Raw genomic sequence first — 18,524 nt, forward strand, 5'->3', positions numbered from 1 at the left:
AAATAAGTTACCCTTTGTGGAGAAATGAAGGGGAAAAAAAAAAAAAAAGACAACACAATGCAAGAGAGATTCCAGTGGCTATTCAAGATAAAATTCTTAAGGGCATTTTTTTTTGAAGCTTATCTGTAATGGAGATTTCCTCTGCAAGACCAGGAAAGTATGTGAATAATAGAAATGTGTCCTGAAGTCTGGTACATCATTTTGTCAGGTGTGCAAACTTGAGGTCAATGCTCTACTCTCCCTGATGAGATGGGGAAATATGGTTGGGAAACTATTGAACACAAAAACAATTTTGCTATGACTGCAGGGAGAAAAATTAATATGTGGAAACCTGAGGAGAGGAGGAAGGGAGACAGCAAAGAAATAGAAATATTTTGAAGTGAGAATCTGGACCTTCCTCTTGCATTCTCCCCTTACAGGCTTAGAGAGTATTGTGGTGATGGAAAAGACATGGAAATTACCAACAGTACCTGAGTGTTCTCTCAGACCTACCACTGTCACACAAAACAATCAAAAACTTTTTATAAACAATTTTCCTACAATGACAGAAGTCAGGAATCATGCCTTGTGTGACAGTTCAGACAAAGTTAGAATCGCTGTAGACATCAAGTTTAATGAGAACTTACAGAAGCAAAATTAGGGTACTTTAGAAAAGTGTTTCCCCATATAACTGAAAAGAAAAATCAAGGAAATAAATCTCATAAATACTTCCTAGAATATCTTTTTTCATTTTCTGTCACAGCTTTCAGGTCAGATTGCATGGATTAAAAATATTGCTAGGACTGAAAGCAGGACAACTTAGCATCTGAATCTGATGCCAAGAAAAGCAAGCTTATTCAGTTATTTTTCTGCATTAAAAATTTTTGTAGGTTTAAGAATTATAAGATGCTCCTCTAGTATTTGCTTTTTTCAGAAAATTGCAAAATAATGGCATGATGACATCATTTAAAGGTTCTACTTCTTGTCTACAAGGTACACTTGGATTATGTGAACTTTCTTGGAAGAGTGTATCCACCAGTAATACAGAATGAAAAATGCAGCTTACTTTATATCAAATTAGTATTACCTCATCTTTGCTTTTTAGCGTCATTTCTCTTACTCTGTGTTCTGGGCTGACACCTCGGTAAATGAAACATCCATCCCTCTGTTAGTTTTGGCCTTTATATTCTTGAAGCAGGCTGACTTTCCCTCTTTTGGTTGGGGTAGAGCAGAATTAGGCTGCCTGCCTGAAAGCAGCAGTTGTGGCTCACGCTATTCATGTGCAGGGTGAGGACAGAAGACCCCGGGGAAGGAGCTGTGCTGGTTTGGACTGATGCATTCACACAGAGTGGAGCCTTTTTCCATGCTTTCGTACTGCGCCAGAATCTTGAAGGACTTTCTCCAATTCCTTATCTGCAGTCTTGTTTGGAGTTTAGGAGTTGGAGCAAACAGAATTCCCCATCTTCTCTGGCAAATTGCTTTAAAAGCTGCTCTCTGGCTCCATCTTCTGTTTGGCTGGTTGGGTTTGGGATTGGCTTTTTATGTCTTTAGTTTTAGACATACAGGGGTGAGATTCTTCTAAGTTTTACATACTAAATCTGTTTTTAAAAGTAGGTAACCACATCTTGTGTGACAGTCGAGACAAGCAGGAGAGAACCCCGACCTGCAGATGGAAAGAGTGGCCCAGAGAGGAGGGAGCTGAAGGACCCAGCTCTGCTGTCAGCCCTGTGTTTATAGATTCTCCTGTTCTGCACAGTTGTTACTTGACCAAAAAGCACAGCAGCATGTTCTGTTTTGGTGTAATTGTAGTTTTCTGCATAATTATGACCATTACATGATCTGGCAGTGTAAGTGACATCTCTCATACATTTCAGCTAAAACTGTCAAGCACTGGGGCCACTGAGTAGCCATAGGGCAATTTAATAAACAGATTGGTCTTTTTGTGGATGCTAGGAAAACCAGGCCTTTTACAAAGTGCTCAACAGTAGTAAGAATAATAGTAAAAGTCCCCAAAAGAGGCCTCTAATAAAGAAAAACTGGTTTATGGTGATTAATTTTTAGGCCCAAACTCTTCATGCCCTTTTGAGCCATTAAGTAATCTGATTCCAGTTGCTCTCACTCTGCAAGAAGGGAGCTAGTGTGGGAGCAAGACTGCACTTTGACTGATTCAGTGCTTAAATTTAAAACTGCTCTATTGACAGAAAGCCATATTTTGTCTTCTGAGGCCTCCTTCTTAATGACCCATGCAAAATCAAAGAACTTGTATACACAAAAGATAACCACATTAAAAAAAAAGGTAAAAATCACTTGGCAACAAGTAGAGCTGCCTCTCAATAGTCATTGAATATGGTGTTTTACTCTCTCATGCTTTTCTTCTCTGCTTGTTTGTAAACCAAATGTTTTCCAGATTTACAATATATGGGATTTACAATTTCTTCTATACCTGCACTTCTATGCAACTGCAAAAATGCATGTTTAAAATTCTGTCCTTCTCCTATTTTGTCATCAGTGACAGCCTTCATAAGATAGTTACTGAAAAGTATTTTTAATTTCATATGCTACATCATTCTTGGAAGAATGTGGGAAACAAATATAGATGAGCTCTTTATATAGGAAGGCAAACTTCATGAAGTGTCAAAATGTTCTGTGGAAAATTTGCTTGTCCATCTTGCTTAAAATATGAAACCTGTTACAAAAATGCACCCTCAAATTTAATCACTGCTCCTTATTTTGCTCCAGGTATTTATCAGTCACACAATGAATAGTATACCACCTATCATATTTCTATTAATGAGCCCTACATGCTCATTGTGACAGTTTTCTTCTATATTTTATTAGTTTTGATTTATGTGGTCATTAAGAAAATGAGGACCTATCAGAAACAGGGCTTGAATCTGCTCTGGGTCAAAGTTATAGAGAGAAAGATTAGCATTAAAAAATAAACACAGCAGTACCCCTATGTAGTGCCTTATCGAGAAAATATACACTCATTTTTAGCTGCCATGCAAGTGCTGTTGGCTTTGTAACTGACTGAACATGTGAGAACAAAAAAAGTGATGCTGTGTCAGTGTGTGGGCTGCAAATGACAACTCCTGGCTCATACATTTTGCCCCATAAGCAGTTCTGGCATTGTATGCAGTCTTACTGCTGTTTCCTTTGTCCTCATTGATCCTGCTGTAGTATTACTCACATTTTGGGCTCCAACTTTCTGTAAAAAAACCTCTGTAATTTAATGCACTGTCTTTTTTGTAGAACTTTCTGACCACTAATTCATCTAAGCTCATTATTCTCATCTAAGCTCATTATTCTCATATTTTTCTAGGCCTCAGAACTTAAGACCTTCTTCTTCCCTAAATCTTCCCTCTGTGATACTGAAGAATCATAAAATATCATCAGCAAACACAATTTTGTATCTGGAAAATGCATTAACATCACCTATGTAACCTGCATGAAAGGTAAATGAATTTGTGTTATGTAATGCATGAACTATATAAAAGCTTTGAAGTATTGCCTTTTCTTTCATCTAGAGTGTGCAATTAAGAACATATCCAGGGAATATCAAGGAACAAATTATTACAATAACTTTTGTACATTTGGCTTGTTTTTTTTTTTTTCTTCACATGTATTACACATGGGCCTACAGTAGATGTTGTTAGATTGACAAAATGCTTTCAACCATCTGAAACCTCACAAATTCAAGAAGGCCAAGTGCAAGGTCCTGCACCTGGGTCAGTGTATTACCAATACAAGCCAGGGGATGACTGGACTGAGAGCAGCCCTGCAGAGGAGGTCTTGGGAATACTGGTGGATGAAAACTTGGATATGACTCAGAAATGTGCACTCACAGCCCAGAAAACCAGTCACACCCCGGGCTACAAGAGCAGTGTGGCCAGCAGTTTCAGGGAGGTGATTCTGCCCCTCTACTCTCCCCTTGTGAGACCCCACCTGGAGTCCTGCATCCAGCTTTGCCATCCCTAGCAGAGGAAGGACATGGACCTCTTAAAGCTGGTCCAGAGGATAACCACAAAAATGGTCAGAGGGCTTGAACACCTCTCCTATGAGGAAAGGCAGAGAGAGTTGGGGGTTATTCAACCTGGAGAAGAGCAGGTGCCAGGGAAACCTTATTGTAGTCTTTCAATATATAAAGGGAGCCTGTAAGAAAGACAGAGAAACTTTTTACCAAGAGTTGTGGTGACAGAACAAGTGGAAAGGGTTTTGAAATGAAGGAAGGTAGGTTTAGATTAGGCATATGAAGACATTTTTTACAAGGAAGGTGGTGAGACACTAACACATTGTTCAGAGAAGTTGGGGATGCTCCATCCCTGAAAGTGTTGAAGGTCAGGTTGGATGGGGCTCTGAGCAATCTGGTGTAGTGGAAGGTGTCCCTGCCCATGGCAGGGGGGTTGAAACTCAATGATCCTTAAGGTCCCTTCAAATCCAAACCATTCTGTGATGATCTGAGTGCACAGAGAGAAAAATCAAACAAGAAAACTACTATTAAAATATAAACAACTATTAAAAATATAAAAATGTTTATTGCTTGTTAATATTGAAAGAGCCTTTGATGAAAGAATGAAGGAATATTTGAAAATACAAAAAGTCTGATACAACTTACGCCCAAAAGATCTTAGCAGTGCAACTGCTAACAAAGCTCTGGCATCATTTTAATATGCACTTTTCAATAGAAAGTTTTTGGAGCTGGGCAGTTTTCTTGTAGTCAAGCCATTTTTACCCCTTACTGCAATTACATAGAAAGCTCCATATTGTACAAACGAAGCATCTGAGTCCTTAATAGGTGGAACCCTTGCTAAAGCTGCCGGTTTTTGTCAACTCAAACCTGTGACAAAGGATTGCTTGAAAAGCTTGTGGTTCCTGAAGCAGGGCAGCTGAACTCATCCCTCCTGTAGAAAATGATTTCTGCAAAGAAGTCCCAAGAAGCAGCTTGAGAGCAAAATTGCAGAAGTTTCAGTGTATACAGGGACTTATGACTCACTGCCGCAGGACCGTTTGGAGTTAAAAAAGAATCCCAGATTGTCTAATCAAACTTTTGAATGTCTTACTCTGTGCGAATGTTATGTACCACCTTCTCTTTAGCAGGCAAGTCACCATTTCTGATCATCACTGTAGTAAGAGGTTCTTCAGCCTGTGGCCACATATATACACCCCATTAATGCCACATTTAGATGGGCATTATCACAGATGGTGTTATAGAGCATTTGGTTCTGATTACCTCAAGGCCACTCCTGATAATTTTTATTCCAGATAGATTGCAGCCAGAATGTCTGATTGCTTTGAACATCTTGCACAGTAGTAGGCCCATATGTTTATTGTCACAACCTACAGAGCACCCTTTGATTTTGAAGAGAGAACCATATCTGAGTCACGTTTAGCTGCTTTAGGAAGACTTCCTTTGGGACAAGAGTGGGTGTGAAAGCACTGGCCCACTGTAGGACATCCACCAAATGTGAAAATTCATGAAAGCGGGAGAAATAATACTCTTTATTGTAAAATAGGAAGTGCTCTAGAGACAAGAGGCCACATGTTTGGAGGGCAAAACCAATTATTCAGTCATGTCCTCATCTGTAACTCAGTGACCTCCTTGTATAAAAATATAATCTGACAAGATAGTAGAAATACCCCTGTGAAGACTGAGGAACTGACGAGTGTACAGCTTGTACCTCTGAAAGTGCACAAGGAATCTCCAAACAGGAAAACAAAGCAAACCTGTGAGTCAGTCCATCTGGGAGAGAGGAGGAAAAAATTACATTCCCAGTAGTTTTCACCAGCCCCCAAAATTCAAGCTAACTAGCCCCAGAATAGCATCTGTATTGTATGCTTAATATGAGCACAGGACAATTTTCACACAAAGGCTCTAAACCAGGTATCAGTATAAAAAGGCACCTTTAGGTGCTCAAAAGACTCCATAGGAGGCCAAGCGATGCTCTTGAAACCAAAAGAACTTGTCTGGCGTGCTAGATCAGCTCCAGTAACAAGACAGGACTAGGGCAATAGTTATTTGCCATTGAACCATGACAGGAAACACTAAGAATTGGCCATGTCTCCCAAAGTGTTCAAGTGAGAAGACACTGGAGAAGGGGATAGGTAGTAATTAAGAACATGTAAAGACCCTCAAATTGTACTGAATGAGTGTTGGAAACAAGTTTCTCCATCTGAAGAAAACCAAAAGTAGATATGCATGCATACTTAAACACATGAAACAAACAAACTAACTAAATCCTCAATCTCCCTCCCCGCAAAAAAAAAAAACCCAAACAACCCACCCCTCCATCCCCCCACCTAACAGAAAAAGAAACCTTTTGCCAAAGCTAGAGAGGCCAAGACCAAAATTGTAGCAAGAAATTCAGGTACCTGCTCCAGCTCTGCTAGCTCATAAAACAAACCAGAGATTGTTCTTCGGGTTCTGAGGCAAAACAGTGTGTCCTAGCTTGCATTGCAGAACTACATTTTCTTCTTCACCCAAAAGTGATGATGTAAAATTGCTTTTGAGGAAATGGCTCCTGCTCCATGCTGTTCTCCAAGCCATATCCACATACCATCTGAGAGGTTGCCAGGAGTTTCATGCCAAAATTGCCAAGTAATCTGCCTATACCTCAATTGTAAGAGCTCTGCATAGAATGCCAGAGCATTGGCTTCTGAACCTTACCAGTGTAGATCCAGCTGATGAACATTTCTCCAGTGTTTGGGTACCTTCCTATCCAGCAGTTTGGCCACAATGACCCTTCCTCTGCAGAAGCAGGTACCAATGAGACATCTAGCAAACTTCCTGGCTTTCAGGAGCTATGTGGTGAGAGTTCCAGGCAGCTGCTGGGACCTTGACTGCTAGAGGAGCACTTGCATGCAGGCAGCCTAATTTCTCTCCTTCACAGTGGCACACATTGAAGTACAATCCATCCTCTCAAGCACTTCACTGTGCAGATTTATGTTCTGGGAACTTCAGCACCTGGCTTGCAGAATATCTCCACAGGGATGTCTGACTGGACCTGTATCAATCCGCATTCAATTCCTTGACTCTCTCCTCTGGCAGATGAGTGCCAGATGTTAGAGACTCTCTTACCTCCTCTTTAATACAATCCTGCCTGACAATTTTCCTCTCACAAGTGCCGATAACTGAACAGAAAAAAAAAAAAACAGAAGAGAAACTAGGACAACTTTCCTATGCAGGGATGGGCTAGAGCTTGATCTGAATGGGGGGGGGGGGGGGGGGGAGGAAAGGGAATGGTTGTGCAGCTGCAGCATGATTTCATACTGAGAACACATCACTCCAGTGCCTTCAAATCCTCTTCAAATGTAAGACTACATTTGCTATATGTGTAAAAGTGACAGTCAAAGAGGCTTTGCTACCATAGACCATTTTTAGGCATCTACCCTTTCCCCAATTTGAAGACATGCAGTGTGAGTTCTGACTTGTGTTTATGGGAGTAATCTTCCTCTGAAACTGTATTTTGATTAATTTCAGGGGTTTTCATTCATGTCCTTTGGTTTGGGCCAAGGAAAAATATGGAGCTATGTGCATGTGTGCATGGTATGTACACATACATGAACAAAGATTCAGAAGAAAATGAGGGAAAAATACCACTTCTGACTAGGCATAACAATTCTGAAAAGAAAATTTATACAGATTTTATGCTTTTGTTTTATAATAAGAGGTAACATGCTGCTCAAGTGCTGACTTGTAGCAGAATAGATTAAAAATTCTTGGACCATCAGTAGCAAGAAATCACAGGGCTGTACTTACAGAGGTCATTAACTGTCCAGACATCTGTTGGGTAACAAATTCTGCCAAACATAGATCATGAAGCGGTTCTTGAATTATGCAGAGGACAATTTCACAATCCAGAAAACAGAGAATTCAAGCAGAGAAAGAGCTGTGTAAGACCTTCTTATTGCCAGTTGGGAAGGAATTCACTACAGTGTCAGAATTACAGGAAAGTGTGATGCTAGTGGCAGTGGTCTGCTGCACTGCTACCAGTGCAATAAGGAACAGATTTAGATGATGGTCACAGTTATATACTCCACAAAGTAATTGACATTATAGTGAAATTGGCTGTATTAATTAGAGGGACACTGTAACAAAAGTAAAAACTCCAAATGTCTCAGTGAAAACTTCTGTAAAGCATGTTAACACAGAAACAATAGATTTCAGTATAATAAAAAGGAATTAGGAAATAATGAGCAGATGCAGAAATGGAAAAATTGGTGCTAAGGTATAAACAGTCTGGAGAATTCTAAACAATGTATAAATTAAAGCATAATAGACTCTAATTCCCCTTGAAAAAAAGAATACTGTCCCATTTCCCATAAATTAACTGTAGTAGCCAGTTGGTAAAGGATCACAAATGAGTCCAATTATGCCACACTGGACTATAATTGGGTTAAAGGGCTGTCATTTACCTCTGAAATGAGAGCTCAAATGGTATCTGTCAACCTTTGGAATCAGGAGTTACTCTGGCATCAGGAGTTACTAATTAGCTGCTGCAGAAGTCCAGCACACAGCACAACCAATCATCAAAAACACAAAGAGTGAAAGCACTTGTCAGAGCAAATTAGTAGTTTTGGCTTTTTTTTTCCTCAGCCAGCTGAGGAGAGCCATATCTAAGTAGATAAGCCATATCTAAGTAGAAATGTCAAGAAAAACATATTGTAACTTCTTCTGAAAGAGGAGATAAAAAGGACATGAAATGGAAGACATGAAGAAAAATAAGAATTGATCAAGGAAAATAAAATTTTAAAAAACCAACCTGCAATACCCTGAGATGTAATGGAATGCATATAATAGTTAAAAGCCTGGTTTTTGCATTGTTAAGTTTCATCATCCTTTGAGACCCCAGTTATATAAATCACTGCTATCTTTATTCACAACTCACACAAACCAGCAAACAGAAATGCATGTATCGGTGTCAAGTTCCTAGGAAAACAGACTAACAGAAAATAGAAATACCTTAAAAGAGGAAAAGACCAGGAGAAACTCAGAGAAAACGTTACACTCATCACACGACTGGTGTACACACACACTCTGCTAAACCTGGAGAAGCATACACTTACTGTCAATGTGAATTATGGGATGGGCTTTCTTGGACTTTTTATTTTGGCCCCATGTTTGGAAAATAACCATAAATGGTAGGTTGTCTTAAAAATGGCTTACCAACAGGAAAATATTAGAACTGATTCTGAAACATTTAAGGCTTTCCGATTGCAACATCATGAAATTGAAAGCCATCTCCAGCAACAAAGGAACTCATCACTGACAAAAATAGCACTGCTTGGTGAAGTCTTGTTATGAAAAAAGGTTACATTTCTAATTCAGGTTTTGCTGTAAGCTGGTCTCAAGTCAATTTTAAAATTTTCCTAATGAGAAATTTTTTTGTAGTCTTTAAGTCAGTAAGAATTATCCTTTTGTGTGTTCCAAAGCTGTGTTTTAAGTGTCCTTCCTTCTCATTTGAAATATTTAGAAAACAAGACACTATTTTTCTGCAAATTGGTGCAAGAGAGATTTTCCCCCTGTGGCACCCATTTAAGTTTTCTATGACAAATAGGCCTTACATCAGAGCTTCAATGGGTGTGTAAAAATAGAAAAGAAAAAAATCCTCTCACTTCATTTTAATTGCATCTTTTGAATAACATGCTCAGCAAACAGTCCCAAACACCTTGATATAGGTCCTTGAAGGCATGGAATACAGATGACAGATTCCTTCTCTGGATGAGAGGCTTTATCAGGTTAATTGTATTCTGGAAGACCTAAGTCTGTGCTTTATAGATGGCTTTTGTAGAGATTTCCGATTAGCTACTAGTTGAGATTTAAGTTTTCATTAACTGCTAAGTGGAAAAAGATCAACTAGTCCATATTCCATTCAACATCAGTCATCAGCCAGCTGCTTTGTGTAGCAACTGAGTGCATCTTTATTTTAGAGTGTATTTTGATTTTGGGCAAAAGATGACAATGCATAATAATCACACTCAGAGTAAAAGTTGGACAATAAACCTCTACAGTGTGGCAATATTTTAAAGAAAGAACTCCCAGCTCTCAAATATCACATGCAGGTGTGATACCTCAGCGGGAAGCAGCTTAGGGATGGATGAATAATTCTGTCTGTTTACCAAGACTATGCACATTACATATGCCATTAAAAAAACCCAAACAAAACAAACCACAAACAAACCCCCTCCCCCACCTCATTCTTTTGCCTCCCTGGGAGGTGCTTGTAGGCTACCTTTTAGCTGTAAGTGCTTTATAATCCAAGCTGACTATAGCTGAAATTGGTGTCCCTTAGCTGCTTGATTAGTTAGATAAATTCTGCACGCTTGTGTCTGGGATCCATGGTAATGGAGTTACGTTGCTATGCTATGAAATGTGCGGGAGGGTCCAGCACTTCAGGAAGGATACGATTTCCAGGGCTAATGAAACTTGGTAGTGAAGGCAAGAAGGAATGCTTGGAGGAATGAACAAAAGCAATCACTGGAACAGTGACAGGGGATTGCTCAGGTCCGTGGGTACAGGCAAGGCATCCATGCCCCAGGGAGCTTCCCTGGGAGGGCCATAACAACCACCCCAAAGATCATTTAAAAGTGGTGTTGTGGAGGAAGAGTATCATAGTTCTGTTCCTGTCATAGGAAAGCCTGCATGGCAACCCCGAAAACCAGGCAGATTGCTACAAAAGATCTTTTTCAAACTTTCAATGGCCCTAACTATTACCTCTGGCCATTCTGGCAAGAGATGATTTTTTCCTCCCCTGAAATAACAAGCAAAAGTCTCCTCAAACCTGTTGTTTTAGTGAATGCAGAAGACTCCTCCTGTGTTCATGACCTGGGGGACTGCTGGTAAACTGAGAAGTCTGTTCTGATATTTTCTTGGGCATTCTGGTGGTATCAGTAATCAAATGGGCTGCTGCTGCCACCAGCATCTCAAGGATGGAAAATGAGGAGAGGAAGGGAGGGAGGAAGGGAGGAGAAGGAAGAGAGAGGAAGGAGGGAGGAGGAGGGAGGGAGGGAGGGAGGGAGGAAGGAAGGAAGGAAGGAAGGAAGGAAGGAAGGAAGGAAGGAAGGAAGGAAGGAAGGAAGGAAGGAAGGCAGGCCTTATTGTGTGCTAGAGGGTGTTTTCCGTTCCCTTTGGATCTTGATGCACCAGCTTAGACACTCAGGACATGGAATAAATTTAAAGGCCCAGAGATGAGACAGGTTTTTGTTCTTGACCAGAACCCTAACTTAAGTGAAAGGAGCAATATAACACATCAGAAAGGATAAATAAGAACTGTATGTAAATCTATTTGAATTCTTATGTGTACTACCTTATCACAACTGCAATTTTGAAAAGTTTAAGTAGCTTTTTCCATGTTATATTTAATATTCCCCCACAGTACCAAATAGGAGAGGTCTTGCTCTATTAAACAATGTTAAATACACATGAAGACAGGGCATAGTTTAGAAGACCTTTCAATCTATGACCAGTAAGAGTAAAGGAAAAGCATGTATCACAGTTTACTTAATGACAAAATCCTCCTTATCTTCTATTCAGGTGCCTTGCAACCTCCCCATCATTAAGTGACTGAACTCTGCTGTCACAGCCAGAGGACCTTGAAGAGATCAGGTTCTTTCCTCAGAAAATAATCTCACTGTGCACTTCCATCATAACTTGATTTGGAAGTACCTAAGTACTTCACAAATACTCATGAATTCAGTCTCCCAGTACCCACATTCAGGCTGCACAGTTAGAAAACAAGCTATATCAAACTCCTGTTGTACCCATTTCCTTGCATTTCTACATTAACTGTTCTTTCCCTGGATGGTACACTGCTGTTCACTGCGGTTCCAACTCCCAAGCCAGGAAACAGCAAGGGATTTGGATGACTGGAGGGGTGGTGGGGAATACAAAAATCCCTAGGAAACTTCAAAGGCTATCCTCTGGGTTTCCCAATGGATGGACAATGAAAAAGAGGGTGTCTTTGAAGATGGGCCAAGAGAAGCCAGAATGCCACTTCTTTTAGAGGTCATTGTTCTGCAGAGGGATGTAGTTTTGCTGTGTTCTGGTGCTAGGGAACCCAAAGTACATGCTTCTAAAAGATGCTAGTTTCAAAGGAAGGCAGCTGCCTCTGCAAATCTTGGAAAAATAGGCACCCTCATTCGCGTCCTAGAATATACATTAAAAAAGTTTTCTGTTTACCTAGGCTATCTGAATTATAAGATTTAATCAGTTTCTCTTTGGCAAGAATTTTGGGAAGAGGAAAAAAAATAGGCTCCAACCCCACTGCATTGAAACTAGTTAAAAAACCCATCAGGACAAGAACAAAACCCCCCAACAATATAAGCTGCCATGTATGCAAGACAAGTTAAAAAAATTATTTATAGAAAAAAGCAAGTGAGTTGAATACACAGAACGTGGCTAAAGGAAGACTAAAAGAAAGAGGACACAAGTATTAAAAGATAAATTGAAACCCAGAATGCTGTATAAAGAAATATATTTTAATGATATAAGAATAAAATTAGGAAATGGAAAACATAACTGTTAAATAGGCGGGGAAACAATAATGATAATCTAAAAGGCTACAGAATTGTACTTTAAAGGAAGCTCTGAAAAATTTTCCTGTGTCATTAGGACCTGGACTGACTAAGACCTGGAAATTTTCTTTGTGAAAACAATTCCATATTGAGGAGAAAGACAATTACGAAAAAAAAGTTATTCTGTCAATTTTAGTTCTCAGACCTGCTTGAAGGTCATTAACACAGCATCTTCCATTTAAGCCTGCAGTTTAGGACAAAATAAGGCCAACAACAGAAATTTCACAAACATCAACTTGGAGAAGAAGCTTTTTAAGGAAAACACAGTAACAGCAAATGATAGAAAAATGCTCTTCAGCTTTTTTCATATGATGGGGTTTTCTTAGGTATATTTTCATACTTTTGTTTGATTTTTGGTTTACTGACTTAGCATTCAAATGTAAAGTAAATCTGCATTTTCAATACTACCTTATTTGTCCCCAAATGGACAACACCTATTCTATGAAGATGAGAAAACAAATATTCTTAGACATACATATATATTCATGCTTCCTCATGGATGTACAAGAAATACAAACCTGTATGGAAGTAGGTGGAATCTTTTGCATCATCAGGACAGCAAGAGTATTCCTCCAGCCAGAAGCTTGCTGAAATAATTTGTCTTGACTCAGGAGAAAAGGTACAACTGGCTCATTTGGACTGTGCATGGGGTGTCACTTTGCCCACCATACAAAAAAAAGCAAAAGAAAGATGCATCTGTTTTCAGTGACAGCCTCACTCTCTCTCCCTGCTCAGCTGTGTCAGCTCTGCCAGTAATGAGCATAACCACTAATATCACTGGGGTTTGTTCCTTTGCAGCCAATCTCCCACACAGATTTATAAATGTGACTCTGATGGCAGTACCAGCCATTATGACTCTCTCATCAAGAGGCTGATGCACACTTAAGGCTTGGGTTGATTACCTGTCTTTGAAAGAATCTTTCTCAATATTAATCAAATTGGCCTGCTCCCAGCAGTAAAGTACCAATGCCTACCAGAGACAACACACACCCAGCCACGATTCTGCCCTATAGCAGATCTAATACAGATCTAATAGAAGATGCACAGGAGCAGGAAGGACTGAATGCTCCAAATGGCCTCCAAGATAACAGCAAATAGCAAGTGCATACAGAAAAGTACAGTAAATTAGTTTCACTGCATAAATCCCATTGGAACTGTGTACAAGTTTTGTCTGTGGGATGCTTCCATCAGTGTTACCAGGGCTGAGGGAACTAGGGGTAGGGTGGGGCCAGCTGCTTCAGTCTCACCTTCCTCCTGCATTTGCAAGAAAGTTACAGCATGCATACAGCTTGCAATTTTCAAAGTTGATTCAGAATTCATGCTGGTTTATAACTGATTCTATCGCCATGACTTTACATAATTTTTTCCCTGATCTCTCTTCATTTACTGGCAACAAAACATAAACATTCCAAATGACCTTCCAGGATTTATACAAAGTCTTCATGGCCCAGGCTGCCTTTCATCGTGACATTTTCTTGGTATAGCAAGGACTCTAAAATGCCTCTTTTCCAGCACTTCGGAGAAGGAACCATTCCAGAAGTTTCCCATTTTTCAGATGTTCCCCAAGAAGATGCATGATGTTTTACACACAAAAGTGATTCTGGTTTTATTAGAATGGTCAATGGAATATCAGCAACATACAAATAGGAGAGAATATGGCATGTCTGAAGAATGTGCCTATCTCAGAAATTTAAAAGGAAGCCAATTAATGGCCATCATCATACACTCAGTCAACATTACTCCCAGATGACGTTACTAATCCCAAGGTGTGATTTGCTACAGCAGCACTGCAGCCTACAACTTGAATCTCACTTTAGGGAGACAATTACTGCTCTTCCAGCAGCCAGTCTTGCTGACCTTAGGAGCTGCAGAAGATACCTGTAACTTTCTGCGGGGACCTGAGGGGAAGGAAGGTGTCCCAAAATACCTCAGTGGAGAGAAAAATGACTGTGAATCAAGCCCCTCAGACAGTCCAAATGATTTACTGTGTAACAGGGACTGGCATGCAGCTGGATTCCAGGGTAACCCAGTAATGTGGCCTCTGTGGCCCCTGCTGGTTTTCTCCCTCTGACAGGAGGGATTCAGATTATACAGTAGAACCTGTACCAGAACAGCCTTGCTGCAGGTCATGAGACCCAGCACCATTGTTAGAGCTCTAATACTGAACTGCTGGAAAGATACAAGTAGCTGAAGAGCCACTGAGTGCACATGAGCTTGGCCACTCACACCACCAGCAGCACGATCCACAGTGAGAAATAATCACAGTAAAAGATGTTACTTCCAAAGTTGCTGTACTTTAGCCTGCACCAACTCCAAAGATTCCTTCCCAGCTCTCACAGGGTCCTTATGATTGGAGATACTTTAATGGCCTTGAATGGTAAACTGGGCTGAAAGGAAGTGCCCTTGATTTCACCCCAAAGCCTGAGAAAGGATGGCACAGGTCACAGGTGCAGCACCAACAGGAAAACCAAAATAAGCTCCTCGAAGGCATAAGAATGCATACCAATTTGCAATGGAGATGCGATTCTATCCCTCCCTCTTCCTAGAAATGCTAATTTTCCATTAGTCTGAAAAAAAAATTATAATAAAAAAGCCCAAACAAGCTCTTGCCTAACAAGACAGAAATCTTGCCTGGAACACCAAGATGAATCAAGCCAGAACACTGCTAATTTTATCTTGGGAGAAGGAAGGAGCACAGTGGCTTCAAACCTTCTAGAGCAGTAGCTGTGGGAGCACATCAGCTGGATCGGGAAAAAAACCCAAAAAACAGTCAGATAGGAAGCAGAGCATTCTCCTGAACAGATTATGCTAAGAAATGGCTCTGGAGTTACTGCTCCAAGGCTATGAGCAGAAACAGCAGACTGAATTGCTGGGAAAAAAATACCCCAAACCTTAACAAATCGCCAAAAAACTGACAACAGAGATCTTCGTCGTTAATTGGTTAGGAACACTCCATAATTACATGATTTATAAGAAGTAAATCTGGAGTGCCTTAGCGTGGATGAAAGAAACCTTAGTGTTAATCACTGCCCGTATGGAGGGAAAAAGGTCACAGCTAAGGCTAGCCAGTATTTTTTTCCTCAGGATCGAGTGAAAGGCCAGACCATGTCTGTAGGAATTCATCATCAAAATGGTACCGGACCGTTTTCTCCATCCTAAACCCAGTGGATACGACAGGCGACCCCTGTGCTGCCTGCCAGGAGCCGGTTCCCTTGAAGAGCGGTCCCCCCGCTCCCTCGGCACCGGGGCCGGCGGGGGCTCCCTGGACGCCCCCCGGGCCTGAGCGGCTACGCTGGCATCTGGCCGCAGCAACAGGCCACCCAGAGCCCCATAAGCACTCACTCCCTTCCTCCCGGCGAGGGGGCAGGACCCGCTGCGGGGGCAGGTGGGGACCTTCCCGCAGCCTCAAGGAGAGCGGCAGCACCCGGAGACCGGGGCGGGGGGTAGCGCCCGCCCTCTTCCCTCCCTCCTCCCTCCCTCCTCCCTCCCTCCTCCCTTCCCACCCCCGTGACTCACCCGCCGCTCCCGGCGGCGACAAAACCGCCAGCGCCGGGAGTCACCGCCCCGGCCCGACCCGGCCCGGCCCGGCCCGGCCCGGCGCTCCCCAGGGGCCACCCTGCCGCCCTCCCCGCGCGGGCGGGTCGGGCAGGGCGCTGCCCCCGAGGGACGCGTCACCCCGCCAGCTCTCGAAATAGCTCAGCGAGAGGGGCGGCGGCGACAGATCCCTCTCCCCGTCCGTCCCTCCCGTCCCGCCCGCGCTGTCCCTCCACATCCCTGGCTCCTGGAGCGCGTCCCACGGAGCGCATCCCTGCGAGGGCCGGCGCTCCCCGCCCTGCCCCGTGTCCCCGGCCGGCCCGCCCCCCCGCCCGCGGCTGCGCCGGCGCGCCCCCCCGCCGCCCCCGCACCCCGCCGCCCCGCCCCGCCCCGCCGATTTGAATATGCTAATGAGGAGTTCCGGGGTCCTATGGCGGAGCCGGGAGACCATCACGTGGGATGGGGACGTGTCCTTGAGGGGTGGGCCCGACCTACCCAGGCTGCCTTAAAAGCGGGCGGCGAGCGAGGAAGCGCCTCAGTCAGAGCGAGAAAGTGCCGGGGCGGCGGGGCCGCGGCTGCTCCGCCTGAAACTTCTGAGTAACATCAACAGGGGGAGGGGAGGGCGGGCGGCGGTGGAGGAGGAGGAGGAAGGTGGTGGTGGGGGGAAGGTTAGCCAGCAGCGCAGCCCTATCCGCCTCTCCCTCATAAACCAGCCTGTGTTGGGCTGAGCAGGCCCCTCACACAAAGGAGGGCAGGGCAGGCAGGGCTGCCCCCCCTTCCCCCCGCCTCGGCAGAGGGGCAGCGGGGAGGCGCCCTTCCCCGTGCACAGCACTCACAGCCACTTACTCCTCTCCCGTCCCCCGTCTTCTCTCTCTCCCCTCCTTCCCCTCACCTCCCCCCCACGGTTCTCCCTTCAGCCCCCGCCCGCTGTCCATGTAGCCGCCCGGCCGCCGGCCCCTCCGCACTATGCCCATCTTACTCTTCCTGATAGACACGTCCGCCTCCATGAACCAGCGCACCCATCTGGGCACCACCTATCTGGACATAGCCAAAGGCGCTGTAGAGACTTTCATGAAGGTACCGGGCTCTGCCTTGCGAGAGGAGGCGAGAGAGAGCGAGCGAGAGTGACTGCGCGGGGAGGGGGCGGCAGGGAGCGGGGGGCTGCCTGGGCCGGGGGCGCGGGCGAGGGCGGGCGGGAGAGAGCGAGAGAGTGCGTGTATGTGCGGGGAGGGAGGGAGGGGAGGGCCGGGCCGAGCCGGGGGGCTCCGGCGGCGGCGCCGCCTCTCGGCTCACCCTTTGCTTTGTCCCCCGCGCCGCAGCTCCGAGCCCGGGACCCGGCCAGCAGGGGAGGACAGGTACATGCTGGTCACCTTCGAGGAGCCTCCCTACGCTATCCAAGGTAACCCCCGCTCACCCCCCCCTCCTCCCCGGCCTCCTTCCGGCCCGTCCGCCCCCCGCCCGCCTCGCCCCGGCTGCCGGCGGTCCGGGGGAGCGCGGCACACTCGGGCTCCGGCGGCGGCGGCGCTGACATCAACATGGCCGACGCTTTTCCCCTGTGCGGTGTGTGCGAGCAGCAATGAACTGTGGGGGATATTTATTCAAGTTGGGAGAAGTGACAGCAACTCCAAGGAGAGTTCGGCTTGGCAGGGGCGAGCCAGGGGAAGGACCGACTTCAAACCCGGAGAGCCCCGGACTCGGAAGGGGACGGCACTTCCCTGGCCCCGTCGTGGCGGGGGCGGGACGCACCGCGCGGGGGAAGGGGGCGGTGGGTCCACATGACACAGGACGGTGAACCTGTTGGAGGTCGCTTCACAAGCGCAGTTGGCTTCCATCTGGGAGGGTGATGTAAATAGTTCTGAGGTTTGGGCACCGGTGTCCTCAAAGAAATTTGTCCTGGGGGACAAAGCAAAAATGCTCGTTTGATAAATGGGGAGTTCTATGGTTTAAGAGAAGTGCATCATTTCAGGCTCTTTGGAGCAACATCAAATACTACTAACTTCTGAGGTGTTTTGTTAGCATTTCTAGTGAGCTGCATGCAGCAGGGAAGGCTCTTTGTAGCCTAACAGGAAAGCAAAACTCGTATCTGCAGAATAAATCTTCTCATGTTTCTCTTTGCAGGCTGGCTGGAAGGAAAATCATGCAACGTTTATGAATGAACTGAAAAACCTTCAAGCTGAAGGACTTACGACTCTTGGCCAGTCCCTAAGGACAGCTTTTGATTTATTAAACTTAAATAGATTAGTAACTGGCATAGACAACTATGGGCAGGTAGGTTGACTATTACTAGGTGGAAAAATCTTAAGACACAAACTTCCCAGAGACAGCAATTAGCTAGTTGTCCAAAAGTGGCATCTTCACGGAATATTCAATATGGGGCCTTCTTCAAAAGTAAGCAGAGCTCAGCTAGCTTGAAGAAATACAGTCAGTGACTGTAGTTTTGT

General features: G+C 44.0%; 2 protein-coding genes across 4 annotated transcripts in view; one reads left to right on the plus strand and one right to left on the minus strand.

Moving 5' to 3' along the window:
* WDFY2 (WD repeat and FYVE domain containing 2) overlaps positions 1-17,477 on the minus strand; it is an 87,049-nt gene extending 69,572 nt beyond the window's left edge. Inside the window, exon 1 of the mRNA XM_039567250.1 lies at positions 17,377-17,477. Within this exon, the coding sequence (XP_039423184.1) occupies positions 17,377-17,444 (68 nt within the window). The 5' untranslated portion in view covers positions 17,445-17,477. The remainder of the gene's footprint in view (positions 1-17,376) is intronic.
* INTS6 (integrator complex subunit 6) overlaps positions 16,610-18,524 on the plus strand; it is a 40,874-nt gene continuing 38,959 nt past the window's right edge. For 2 of the 3 annotated variants that reach the window (XM_039567226.1, XM_039567238.1), the window contains exons 1-3: positions 16,733-17,160; positions 17,403-17,482; positions 18,202-18,351. In XM_039567226.1, the coding sequence (XP_039423160.1) occupies positions 18,232-18,351 (120 nt within the window). In that variant the 5' untranslated portion in view covers positions 16,733-17,160; positions 17,403-17,482; positions 18,202-18,231. Of the gene's footprint in view, positions 16,681-16,732; positions 17,161-17,402; positions 17,483-18,201; positions 18,352-18,524 lie in introns of those variants that run through there. The other variant, XM_039567232.1, reaches the window with a different exon arrangement.

Source organism: Corvus cornix, chromosome 1 (assembly GCF_000738735.6).
Source record: "Corvus cornix cornix isolate S_Up_H32 chromosome 1, ASM73873v5, whole genome shotgun sequence".
NCBI lineage: Eukaryota > Metazoa > Chordata > Aves > Passeriformes > Corvidae > Corvus > Corvus cornix.